General features: G+C 38.0%; 1 protein-coding gene across 1 annotated transcript; it reads right to left on the bottom strand.

Annotated features, from left to right (window-relative positions):
- Positions 1 to 5,648: 5,648 nt before the first annotated feature.
- On the bottom strand, positions 5,649 to 12,716 carry LOC121413948 (peptidase M20 domain-containing protein 2-like). The gene is made up of 7 exons (XM_041606968.1): positions 11,973 to 12,716; positions 10,972 to 11,175; positions 9,824 to 9,972; positions 8,857 to 8,999; positions 7,836 to 7,990; positions 7,003 to 7,228; positions 5,649 to 6,126 (listed from the first exon to the last, which is right to left on the bottom strand). Exons 1-7 carry the CDS (start codon positions 12,156 to 12,158, stop codon positions 5,978 to 5,980), a joined length of 1,212 nt encoding a protein of 403 aa, XP_041462902.1. The 5' UTR covers positions 12,159 to 12,716; the 3' UTR covers positions 5,649 to 5,977.
- Positions 12,717 to 13,502: the final 786 nt, after the last annotated feature.

Here is a 13,502-nt window from a genome sequence, read left to right as displayed (position 1 = left end):
AGAGCGACTCTGAGAACGATTGGTGAGCCATTTCTACGCGCTAAACCATCGCCAATGAATATGCCATTTACCACAGGAAAGGATCACCAGTCGTTCTTAAAGTCGCTCTTAACTTACGAACAGCTTTATGAAACACCCACCTGGTAGGCTACAATTATTAAGCGCTATATTCAACGAGTATTATGTCGTCATTGTTATTATTATTACTATTATTATTATCATTCTTATCATTATTATTATTCATTTATTTATTTTGTTTTATTATTATCAATGTCATCAATAATTACCATCATCGTCGTCGTCATATTAGAGAGGGTCGATATCCGCCTCTCATTTTGCTTTGCTCACTTGCGAAGTAGTTCAAGTATACTGCCCCAACGTTCATACTTCATCAATCACGATATGTGTCTTTGCTTTAAAAAAAATAAAATTTAGCCTTGACCATCACCCGTTCCTATGGTTCACGTTTTTGAATGGGTTTTTTTTTCAATAACATAATTATAATCTCATAATGGGTCGGTGGAAATGAAAAACAGCATTTATAAAATTTCATTGACAATCAAGCGGATCGAAAACAGTGCACAGAGAGATAAATGAAAAACACGAATTACATATGTTCGTAGACAACCGACCGGACAGGGTCATACAACTTTATATCGCGTTTATTAGCACGTCCTTTATATATATATTTAAAAAATTCCTTTTCATGACATTACGTCGTAAACTTTGTATGTATTGGGTGAGTGGTGGATTTATAACCTCGTTTTGGTGTGAACTATGTTTGGGTCAGATATAGGCCTACATTATTTGGTCTACAATTAATAAACATTCACTGAATATATACTTGTTTAATTCATTATAATTGGACTATTCCGATTTATTATACATTTTTAAATACTCTTTTACAGTTTATAGAAATCGTTAGGATTAAAAAAAATCAAACTCATTGTTTTTCACTGTTTTGGTACAGTAATGTAATAATTATTCAATAAAAAAAACGTGAATCTCCTAGTTAATTTCTAGTTATCTATTTTTGTCACAGTCTATATTGTTTTTATTGTCTATATTGGAAGAGCCGTGGTGTAGTGGTTCTGACTCTCGCCTTGTAAACAGAGGGTCGTGTGTTCGAATCCCACCGCGGTCTAGCGTCCTTTGGCAAGGCGTTAATCCACACTTTGCCACTCTCGACCCAGGTGCTAAATGGGTACCCGGTAGGCGGCGGAAGCGGGGGGACGGGGGGGACGTGTCCCCCCTAAATTTTGTTTTGATAACCTTTTTTTTTTTTTTTTTTTTTTTGCTTGTCAATTTTTTTTCCTGCGTCCCCCCCTAAATTCACGTGGACCCCCTTGACACGTGTGTTGTCCCCCCCTAAAATTTAGGTTGATGACCTTTTTTTTTTTTTTTTTTTTTTTTTTTTGCTTCTCAAAAATTTTTGGGTCGCTTGTCCTATTTTTTACATGTGTCCATCCCAAAATTTCAGGTGGACACCCCCTAAATTTATTGGCTTCCGCCGCCAATGGGTACCCGGTAGGATGCGAAAGATATTGTATGTTTGATTTTGCCAGCGCCATAATGAGGCTGCGATGAATGCAAGGAATGCTCCCCAGGGAGTGGAAATTGTGCACTTTACGTGCGGGATCGAAATGAATCCAATGACCGGGGTAATAATATGCTGTAACGCGCTTTGGGCCATTCTGGGAAAAGCGCTTTATAAAAATTGGCTATTATTATTATTATTATTATTGTTTAAAAACCGTAATCGGTGCTCCGAAAGTCCGCGTGGTGAGCACTCTCAGAACACTGAATATGGTTGTTATAAACACAGTGGAGGTAACACTAGAAAGTGTAACAAACAGAATGGGCCGTATTCTGAAGTCGGGTGTAACTTAAACTCAGGTTTAAAGTTGTGGTTTAAGTATGGACAGCCAATTGTCACATAATCACTAACAGTAAAGATATCATACTTCAGCTCAGTCGGTTCTCAAATCATTTACTAATTGTGTAGGAAGTATAAATAAATGATTGTCTTCATCATCGATGAATCAGGAAATAGCACAGTAAACATAAGAAACATACAATTTGATGAAATTTTGATACTTTTGGCCTTCCATACTTAAACCACAACTTTAAACCTGAGTTTAAGTTAAACCCGACTTCAGAATACGGACCAAAGTGTTCTAATAACAATGGCTATGGGTAATGGGTATATCACAAGAACGCAACACCGATGTAAATTGCTTGGGTGGTCCTTTAAAACATGAACTGTTTAAATTTTAACACTACTCTATTGCAATGCATATATATACGAATTATAATGACTATTCCTTTTTAAAAACATGAAAAATGGGGCAAAATCATACTCACACATATCAAGAGACAGACAATGTAAATTAGAATATCATACTTATTGGAACACATACCATTTTATTGCTAGATTAAACCAAGTGCACAATAATAAACATGGACTTACACACATACATGTAACACATTACAAATAGTCTCCAAAATAAGCATGCAATCCATTAGATTATTGTAGTACACAGTGTTATAAACGAACGAGATGAAAAATTGTTTATGTATATAACATGTCACTATATCATAAAAAATCTGTGAAATAAATGAAAATGAGGGAATAATGTATGGGTAATACTAAATACGTTCATTATTGCGGATTGAAATAATGTATGGGTAGCTTCACTTTATGCCACTCAGAGCTTTCATCTATGTGCTATATATGCTTAATATATATATATCTTAAAGATAACAAAATATGCTTAAGATAATGCTTTCATTGCCAATAAAGTTTTTATTCTTTACTCAAAAAAAAAATTAAATAAAGAATAAAAATTTCTTGGCAATGAAAGTATTATCTTCATATGTGTGTGTGTGTGAGGGTGTGTGTGTCATGTACAGTGTGTGTGTAGGATTCGAGCATATACATGTAGAGCAATAATTACAGCTATTTGTATTAAAGTTCACTTATCCTATACCAAAAGGCTCCCCTCTACCTCAATCTATTTGGAAACTACTGTAAGTTTGTTATGGTGTGTTTTTGTGTGTGTATTTTGGTGTTTTTAAAAATTTTCATAACTTGTTTTTTGTAAATTTGGTTTTAAAAACCTTGAATGAATGCATTGCTTGTGACCTCGCATTGTGAAACCGAGCATGACTGTATGAGAATACATGTACTTGTGATTTTTTTTTTATATTTCATCTAAGCCAACACACCCATCACCCACCGTCAGGTTAAAATGTAAAAAAAATGTCTCCAGGAGTAAGTCAGTACCACCCACACAACCAGTCACTTTCTTTCCTTCTTTAAGTACTAGTATTAAAGGTCAAGTCCGCCTCAGAAAAATGTTGATTTGAATCAATAGAGAAAAATCATACAAGCACAATGCTGAAAATTTCATCAAAATCGGATGTAAAATAAGAAAGTTATGACATTTCAAACTTTCACTTATTTGCAACAAAATAGTTATATGAACGAGCCAGTTACATCCAAATGAGAGAGTCGATGATGTCATTCACTCACTATTTCTTTTGTTTTTTATTGTTTGAATTATACAATATTTCAATTTTTACGAATTTGACGATTAGGACCTCTTTGCCTGAAGCACAAAATGTTGAAATAATGGAATGCCACGTGTTCAGGGAGGAATAAAACTTCATTTCACATGACAATGATGAGAAAATAAAAATATTTCATATTTCATATCATAAAATACAAAAGAAATAGTGAGTTATGTCATCAACTCTCTCATTTGGATGTAACTGGCTCGTTCATATAACTATTTTGTTGAAAATAAGCAAAACTTTAAAATGTCATAACTTTCCTATTTTACATCCGATTTTGATGGAATTTTCAGTGTTATGCTCGTTGAATTTTTCTCTTTTTATTCAAATCAAGTTTTTGTTGGGGTGGACTTGTCCTTTAAGGATATGCTTCTGCATTCGCCACCCCCCCCAAAAAAGAAATCATTAAAGGAGAATGAAACCATTGGAACAAGATAGCTTGTGTGAAAACAGAAAAATAAAAGAAACAGATCAACAAAAGTTTGAGAAAAATCGGACAAATAATGAGAAAGTTATGAGAATTTGAATATTGCGATCACTATTGCTATGGAGATAGCAAACTGGCAATGTGACAAAGATGTGTGATGTCACTGATGAACAACTCTCCCCATTACTTTAGTATATATTTCACTTGAATTGCCTCTTTTATCACATCTATCCATAGATCATGTGTTCTTTCTACATGAGGGCATGTAATACATATTTTTAAAGAATACATAATGGATAAAGAGTTTGTATCATTGTAAGAAAAAGCAAAAAGAGACATTTTGAGGGTATTTTATAGTCCACCAAAGGGAAAGTTGTTCATCAGTGACATCACACATCCTTGTCGCATTGCCAATGGGAGGATCTCCATAGCATTAGTGATTGCAATATACAAATGCTCATAACTTTCTCATTATTTGTCCGTTTTTTCTCAAACTTTCTTTGTTCTCATTCTTTGATTTTTCTGTTTCTACACAAGCCTATTTGTTCCAAAGGTTTCATTCCCCTTTAATACAAACTAAGAAATAAAGGTTCAAATTTGAACCACGAAAGGTTGATGCAAAATCAGCACCCTATGTGTTCAAAAATTGAACCCTGCGGTTGGGGTTCATTTTTGCACCCTGCGGGTTCGAAACTGCGCCCCTAAATTTGAATTTAACCCCTAGGGGTGCAGTTTTGCACCCGCAGGGTGCAAAACTGAACCCCAACCGCAGGGTTCAATTTTTGAACCCCAAATCAGGGGTTCAATTTTTGAACCCATAGGGTGCTGATTTTGCATCAACCTTTCGGGGTTCAATTTTAAACCTTTATTTCTTAGTGTGTACCATAATTTGAAAGCATGTATTAGCACCAAATCTTATTTTTATGGATGAAAAATTGAAACAAATGTTGGGAAAAAGTGAAAATGTCTTTCATAGAGGAAGAGCTTTTTAGCATAGCTGTTCAAAAGTTAGGCATGTCTTAACGAACGACCTCGGTGATATGTACATCATTAACATGTCACAGGCCAAGCGTTTAGTATCATTATGGCGCAGTCACATTCCCCCTACGGCGGCTGGAAGGCGAGTCTAAAACAGCCGTTTTAACATTTTTAGTACCAGCTAAACAGAAGTGGTTTGAATAAAAATGAATAAAGCAACTGTTTTCGACTCGCCGTACGGCCACCGTACGGAAAATCTGACTGCGCCATTACTAAGAGTTTTGTGAAGCGGCCATAGAGGATGGTAACTGGGAGGATGGTACGTAGCTTGGACAACATTGCCAATCCACATGAACAGAACACCTGGGAAAACATCAACCGCACTCCGTCTTCATGTTTTTCAAGACAAGTTATTCTGGCGGAAAAGAGTATTACAAGAATGCGTCGCTCTTTGGAAAAGAAAAGAAAAACAAAACAATACACTAGTATCTGCGTGATTACACAGCAATAACTGTGTTGTTAACCCGTGTACATAGAGGACCACACGAGTTATTTTACACCGGTGTTAAATTGGTGGTGTTAGTTTTACACATATAAGTGTTAACACTTTTTTTTGTTAGATTTACACTCTTTGGTGTTATGTTTAATCTCTAGGGTGTAATTTTAACACCTCAGGGTGTGGTCCTCTATTAACACCAATTGGTGTCAGTTTTAACACCGCAGTTTTTACAGTGTAGTCCCGTTCGAGCTTAGCGCGATGATACAGCTTTTCTAGTTTCATAAGGTCTAATGACGTCTTCCAGGATCGACTGCAGCAAAAAAGAGGTGCGTTTAAATGCATTTTATTATAATACAGCATTCCACAATGTGTTATTTCACACACGAATCGACAATGTCATTCCAAATTCTGATTGGTTGAACATCAAGCTCTTCTCATTTGCGACCCTCTCCATGCTCTCTGGAACGGACCCCGTTCTATCCAGAACCGAAAACTCGCTATTTTGGAGAAGATGGGCCTACTTTGTCGTTGAATTCCTCCTTCACTTTGTCGAGAAGATGCCTGTTACCGGGCTGCATCAGCTCCAAACACGTGAACGCCATGGCCTTGGCCTGGGAAAGGGTCGGTTTCTGTGCTTTCGCGGCTCCTATGATGTAATAATTGATAGAAGTTGTGATAAAAGCAAATAAGAAATAATGGTGAACTACTAGTTCGCAATAATGATAGCAAGCATATAGTGTTGAATATAAAAAGCATAAAGGAATTCGACAATCATGACTGACGTATACAGAAAAAATCAATGAAATGCCTTACTGCATTGACTTACTTAGAATGAACAAAAATCAATGTAAAGCAGTCGACTTCGAAATAGAAGTCGGTGTCTTGTCATTAGACTCAAACGACTGCACTTTTTAATATAGTTTTTGATATGTCAAGTAAGATGACCAAACCGATGCGATCCAAATGAACTGCCTCTCCACTTTTGTCACAATTTTTTTTATATTATTATATGAAATCATAAAGGTTTCATTTTTTCATATGTATATAAATGATGTGTCTCGATTATGATGAAATAAGTTGTGGCAATAAATAACAATTGCACTTAATCAGTTGTCAATACCATTGTTTCAGTTCTTGGTAGCATTTTTTGGAGTAAACCTGATTTCATACAATAAAATACAAAAGAACATGTGGAGATACGACATCATCAGCCCACCTAATCATATTCATGACGACATGCCTAGAACTGTTTCACCGGAATAATGCAAATCTCTAAAATTCAATAACTTCGTTATTTGTTATCCGATTTTGATCAAATTTTCAGCATTTTGCTCTGTGAGTTTTACTCTATTTATTGATATAGAAAATAACTCCAGCCTGGACCATCACTTTAAATTTGTCGTCAACTTTCATATCAATAATTGCAAGTGACAGCTGTGGTGATGCGCTTTTGTCTCGATCAGTTTACCATAATGTCCATTGGTAAAAAAAAAAGAGTGTATAGGCCTATGGTTGGACTTACCAGTTGCAGCATTGAATTCTCTCGAGTGGTTAGCTGCGTCAGTTCCGATGTAATACAAAGGATGTATACTTGGCACAACGTAAGAAACGTCACCCATATCCGTAGAGAACGTCACTTCACTGGTAGCGTAATCGACGGAGAGTTCCGACAGCTGACGCTCGTACACTGACGCTAGTGCCTCGTTCGTGACTAAATTGGCGTAGTCCTTTCCGAAAGTGTACTCTACCTGTAAAAACGCAATGAAGCAAAGAACACATGCAGATGTATAATTGACATTAACAAGTCATATTAATAACTCATTTTTCCTACCAATAGAGGTTTTACTGGTGATTCTTTTAAAGCCCTCGACCCCCTCTCCTTTGCTCTCTTAACAGGTTTTTTCCCCATTTATTTCATCTCGACTTTGATTCAAGTTATATTTCATTTGTATCTCAGTTCAGACATTATTCTGTTAATACTGTTTAAGATAAATTTCATAGAACGATTCTTATCTAAATGATATGTAGATAAGCCCACTCTAGTCTTACCACTTGAGTCAGCAATGCCCACAGCTTTATACTTTCAGCCTACATGTAATGTTTGCCTTGCAGTCGAAATCGAGGTACTTTTGTCGACACTTATCTCACGAAGCTCATTTTGCTCTTATTTCGCCGGGATTGGACGACCAATTAATTTCAAACAATTAACATTTAAAATTATGCTAGCGGCTACAATATAAAACATAATGACATTCACCGAGTCACATCAACAAAGATACATGCGACTCTTGACGTCTCTGCGGGTATATTTTGATTGTGAACATTTTCCCGCTCCATTGGCTTCCTTCCATTTACCTTGCAGCCGGTTGCCGTAGCAGCTCCTTTTACACATCCGCCAATCTTTTCTTTAAGTGTAGGCATGTCACTGCTTTCGACTGTTCTTAGGTAGAATGTCATCTGCGATTCCTCCGGGATAATACTGGGGGTCTTGCCGGCCTTCAAAATGGTGCCTGTTTAGAGGGATAATAAAGAAGGAACAATATTGGTCACTGGGATGTTGTAATAATTAATCCGAACGGTCAAAAATCATGGCAATTTAATGATGACAAGACAGCGATACTGGATGACCGAAATTTAGATGATTATAGTCGCCACGAAAGCATTTCAAAATTTCTGATTACTATGTGCACTTATCAGACCTACTTTGGGAAGACAAAAAAAATCAGTTGATTCCTTATTAATATGATGAAGTCACGTCAAAAAACTCGAGAAACTCGGCGTTTGAGAAGATTATTTGGCAACATCCATCTTCGCAAGTATACGCAGTTTAGAGGAAACACATTACGGGTTTGTTTATAAATAGAAAGAAAGAACATGCTTGTAGAACGTACCTGTATCAAAGGTGTGGTTAAAATTGCCAAAGTGGGGTTCGGGCATGCAATTGGATGTTTTCAAAAGGCCGATTTGTATTATCGGTTGTGCAATATTGCCAGAGAGTAGAAGGGGCTGAACACATACTTCAAGTACATTACACTGTTAAAAAATGTATCCTTAAAATAAAAGAAGTTCCTGCAGCAGAGTCTCGAGAACACCCTAGTAATCTTACTATATTGCGTAATCTTACTGGAAATTGGTATTCGCTGTATGGAACCTTACAAATTTCCTGGAATAAAACAGCCTTTTCTCCTTTTTAAACAGACCTGTTCTGTTAAATTGCAGAAAAATTCCTGTTTTATGAATTTACAGAATGATTCTGTTATTGCTTTCTGCAAAATCTTCTGGTTTTTTCTGTAAAATCGAGGTTTTTTAACAGTGTAGGATGCGAAACGATCTCGGTCAGACATTTGGAGGCGTAGTGACATCTCCATGCACTTACCATGGACTCTCCATTCTGGTTTGAGATGCTGTCTCATTGCGGAGATGTTGGCATAGCACAAGACAACAGCATCCAAAGCATTCACCCCTTCCCACGGACATGATGACGCGTGTGCTGCCCGACCAGTGAAAGTAACATCCATGCTAAGATGACGTCAAATAATAATAATAATAGGTCCATTAATAGCGCAGCTACTATGTGCATATACTCTACTGCGCTTTGATAGTTGGTATCATATTATTACCCCGGCTGTAGCTGAGCCGCCATATTATAGGCGCTAAAGCGTTCAAGGAAAAATCCTACCGGGTACCCATTCACCTCACCTGGGTCGAGTGCAGCACAATGTGGATAAATTTCTTGCTGAAGGAAATTACGCCATGGCTGGGATTCGAACCCACGACCCTCTGTTTCAAAGTCCGAAGACTAATCCACTGGGCCACAACGCTCCACAAATAAACAAACATAACTGAATGCTGACATAATATATATCTATGGAAATCTTGAACGAAACTGTCGATTTCTAATAACTAGTACATCGCTATTACAGCCTCATTCGGTCTCAAAACATTAACTGTTTACCATAACAGTTCAAACAGGACTCGCTCCGAGAAAAGAAGGTTAAATGTGATATGCAAAGTGTCAGGTGTGCTGCTATGCCAGTTAATATATCATATTTTGCATGGCATGCTTGAGCTCACCTTGCAGAAGAGGGAAGTCGCATATGCCCCTTAGGCCCTAACCTATCCTTGCCCATTCACATCGCCCATCTATAACATTAAATCGTACCCTGTCGAAAAGGTCATTGCCGCTTCAACCGCCATTGATGAAAGTCCCGCCAACCCCTATAACCTCTCAGGAACACGATGTGTCCTTAACGTCAGCCTATTCACAATTTGTCCATGACTTGAGCCCAATGCATTGCCCTAATTGGTTCAACTGTCTACAGAAACTGAAAATACAGACTTACGTTGTGCAAGCCAGAATGACCGGCCTGGATACATTACGAGGGAAGGGATGAACCATCATAGCAACATCCATTCCTTGGAAGGCTCCTGCATTGATGAGCTTAATCTTCCCGCCACCGTGCTCTTCGGCAGGGGTACCCATGATCGTCACCTGGATAGATTAGATGGTAATGGGTTTATCATCTTTATAATCCGGGAATACAGTATTGCATTTCGACATCGCAAACGGGAGCAATGTGACTTGGGCGCATATCTCAAAAGCGAATTCGTCATGATCCATGCCAAGCGCTCTGACGATTAAGTAGGCCTATATCCATATCCATTGTTCTAAAAAAAAAGGCAGTGTTCTGTAAATCCGATGATTGCTGACGGCGCATTACTGGGTTACAACTGCCTTGAAATTCATATATACATTCTTATCAAAGGAACTAATAACTGGCTCGCGTTTGGCTCGAAGATAGCTCAGTCAGTAGATCTGCGGTTTGGGATTCGGGTGACCCGGGTTCGAATCCTACTTGGTGCGCGAGTACCCTTTGGTAACGCATCTCTCCTCGGTCATCTAGTAGCTTGCTAACAAGCAGCTGCTCGGCCGTAATATCGCAACATCGTGTATCTCAGCTAGAGGCCTACGTGGTGAAATGGAATCGAGAAAAACGACATTGAAGTTGCATTTGCTTCAGAAGCTATATGAACATTGATGTGTGGTTAAGAGTTTATTTTTTAGTATATAATATATTTTCAAGATAAAATCCAGTTATATCTAGATATATTATTTTCCCATTAATATGAAACGAGAGCCGCAATTATTATCTCGTAAATCAGGTTTTAAAAATCACCACTAGATCCTGTAGAAGCACACACACAAAAGTGAAATAATGTACATTGTGAGATAACACCATAGGGTTTTTTATATAGTTTTCTATAATTTTCCTAATATATTGGTCGTGTACAGAAAATATTTCATCTAGTACATATCGCTCGTCAGGGGTAATATATGTTGATGCTTAGAGGGAGATTTCACATGAATAATATCCAACTGTTGATGTGTAGCTAATGCTGCCTAAAGCTATTCTTGTCATTCACATCAACAAAAACACACACGCTCAAGATAGATGTATATAATCAAGGAATTGTCTCGTTATAATCTCACCCTTCCTTTCGGCGCATCGGGCAGGTCGAGTGCAGCTTTGATCCCTAAACCTGCAGCTGCTCCTGACTCGGCGATCAGAGGATGTCCACAGGCATGGTCTATATCAGGTAGAGCGTCGTACTCACAGATCACACAAACATGGGCACCGCCATCGGTACCGTATGTAGCCTTGAAGGCTGTGTCCAGATGGAAGCTCCGTGTTACCTTGAAAGAAATTTAAGAACTAAGGAGAGATATAGAGTTCGATATTTCATGTCAATCTAGTCAAATGTTTGGTAATTTTGATTGATTGATTGATCGATGCTGAATAGATAGATGTATGCAATTGCTATCATAGAACAGCTAGGAGTAGACATCATATACGGACGAATATGATTGATATAGGAAGTGTCTGCGTGTATCCATGATACGGTGACTGATAGTTACACCCACTGGCGGATTAAAGGGGGGGGGGCAAAACCGGCCCATCCCCCTCCCCCTCTTGAGAGGCACAATTAAATGTGTTATGTTAAAATGCCGTTAAAACAGAAGGGTTCCCCACTTTTGAAAGTGAAGACCTTTCTTCTTTTTTTTCTTGTTAATTTTTCCTCGGGGAATATGTGCCCACCCCCTGTGGAAAATCCTGGAACCCTTATACACCCACAATCACATCGGCGAAACAGACTCCAGACAGACTTATTCACTAATACTATTTCCAATGACATCATTAGTCGGTTAATGGGAGTCGGATTCGTTGGTGTGACAGCGGCATGATATAGATCTGTGATTGACGGTCATTATAATTAATCTAGGTCTGAGTGACTTTCATTGAGTGATATAAACGGTTGATAAAATGATTGAACCGATTGTTGTTTTCATATATTGATCTAACATTTCATCAACTACCGATTAATTGGACTTTGCATTTTAGATAGATAATTATACCTTGTTGACAAATCGATTGAATATGATTAACCGGACTCAGATTTATTTATTGATTGTGCTAATTTGATATCATATACCTCGAATCCTTGCTTTTCTAGGAAGTTTGTCAGGCTAGCGTGGCAATGGTGTTCCTCAAAGTCTAACTCAGGATGCGTCCAGATGTCGTTACTAAGTTCATTCAAAGCTGCAGCGGTTTCTTCGATCTTAGCTCCTGCTGCATCCTTGGACCTTCTTAAGAGGGCGCTGTCTTGGTCATTCATCATTATAAGGTTGTGATGGGTTTCTCCAGAAACTTAAAGGAGATCAGTCAGATCACTGATGTGTTTTTTTTCTGACAAAGAAATAAGGAAATTGATATTAAGCTCATCGCCAATTGTAAGGCGTTATTTTATTCCAGACGTGAAAGCGTTTGATGGGGATTGATTTGTGATTGAATTAAGAAGATATAAGAATGTCTCCACTGGATTTTTACAGAGGTTTTTTTATGGAGCAGGAACCAAAGTAAAATGCTGAATTTTCGATGTCTAAATCAAAGTAGGAGAACACGATATCCCAGAAGCCGATTCAGGCCACGCGGCAACACATTTGTCTTCTACGCTAAATTAATTTACCATTACAAAGATATCAAGTAACACGATTTAGCCTATTCTCCTCTTCATCATCTGTTCACTGCCTATCTACAGGAATTTAATTTGCCGTAACCCAATGAGACCAGACTGACACATTGAACAAAGGATATCCAGTAGGAAGTGCAGCCAGTTTAGGCCTGGGATGGGTCCAGCTAGGAGTTCATAACTGGGAGAAGGGCAAGGTCCCTGCTAAAAAGTAAATGAATCTAATCCGTACTTCAGAAAGGCAACAATAGGGGGGTGGGGCGCACTCATCTCACTTTGAGGCGCAGAACCAGGATCATCCCCCCCCCAAAAAAAAGTGACGTCATCCCCCTTTAATTGAGTATATACCAGGGTAACATCGAATTACGACTCGGACTTCTCTATTTAATAATTCTGCTTGCATCGACTGCCATCCCCTTCTCCATTGAATTTTCGGTTCCATGACATTTTCTCGGGCGACAATTACTCCGACGGAAAATTGACACGTTAAGCCAAACATAAAACCTAACCTCCATGGCTTGATAAACCCCACATCTTCTCTTTACATTATTCTGAACCAAAAACTCTACTACAATCCCAGTCCTATATACCCTCAGGCCCGTATTCTGAAGTCGGGTTTATTAACTTAGACCATGGTCTAACTCTGTGCTAAAATTATGGGAAGCTTAAAGTGGCATTTCTTTTATTCATTAAGTTGTATGTTTATGTTTACTGTGCTATTTCCTGATTTATCGATGGTGAAGACAATCATCTTTTTATACTTCCAAGACAATTATGATGATTTGAGAGCCAAATGAGCTGAATTATGATATCTTTACTGTTCGTGATTTATGTAACAATAATTGGCTATCCATACTTTAAACCTGAGTTTAAGTTAAACCCGACATCAGAATACGGCCTCAGAGATATTTACACCGGAGCAGTTGTCGCAGGAGCAAATGTCGTGTCACTGTATTTTCTCCCTCCTTTTCAGGTCAAAATGTGTACACTATA

Source organism: Lytechinus variegatus, chromosome 4 (genome assembly GCF_018143015.1).
Source record: "Lytechinus variegatus isolate NC3 chromosome 4, Lvar_3.0, whole genome shotgun sequence".
NCBI lineage: Eukaryota > Metazoa > Echinodermata > Echinoidea > Temnopleuroida > Toxopneustidae > Lytechinus > Lytechinus variegatus.
Note: the sequence above shows the minus strand (reverse complement) of the source record. Positions and strands in the feature narration are given on the sequence as shown.

Coding starts and splice junctions, on each gene's coding strand:
- LOC121413948 (XM_041606968.1), bottom strand. CDS start 12,158: ATGATGAATGACCAAGACAGCGCCCTCTTAAGAAGGTCCAAGGATGCA. Junction 7,229..7,835: donor CTACGGCAACCGGCTGCAAG/GTAAATGGAAGG, acceptor GCGTTTTTACAG/GTAGAGTACACTTTCGGAAA. Junction 6,127..7,002: donor AGAATTCAATGCTGCAACTG/GTAAGTCCAACC, acceptor ATTACATCATAG/GAGCCGCGAAAGCACAGAAA.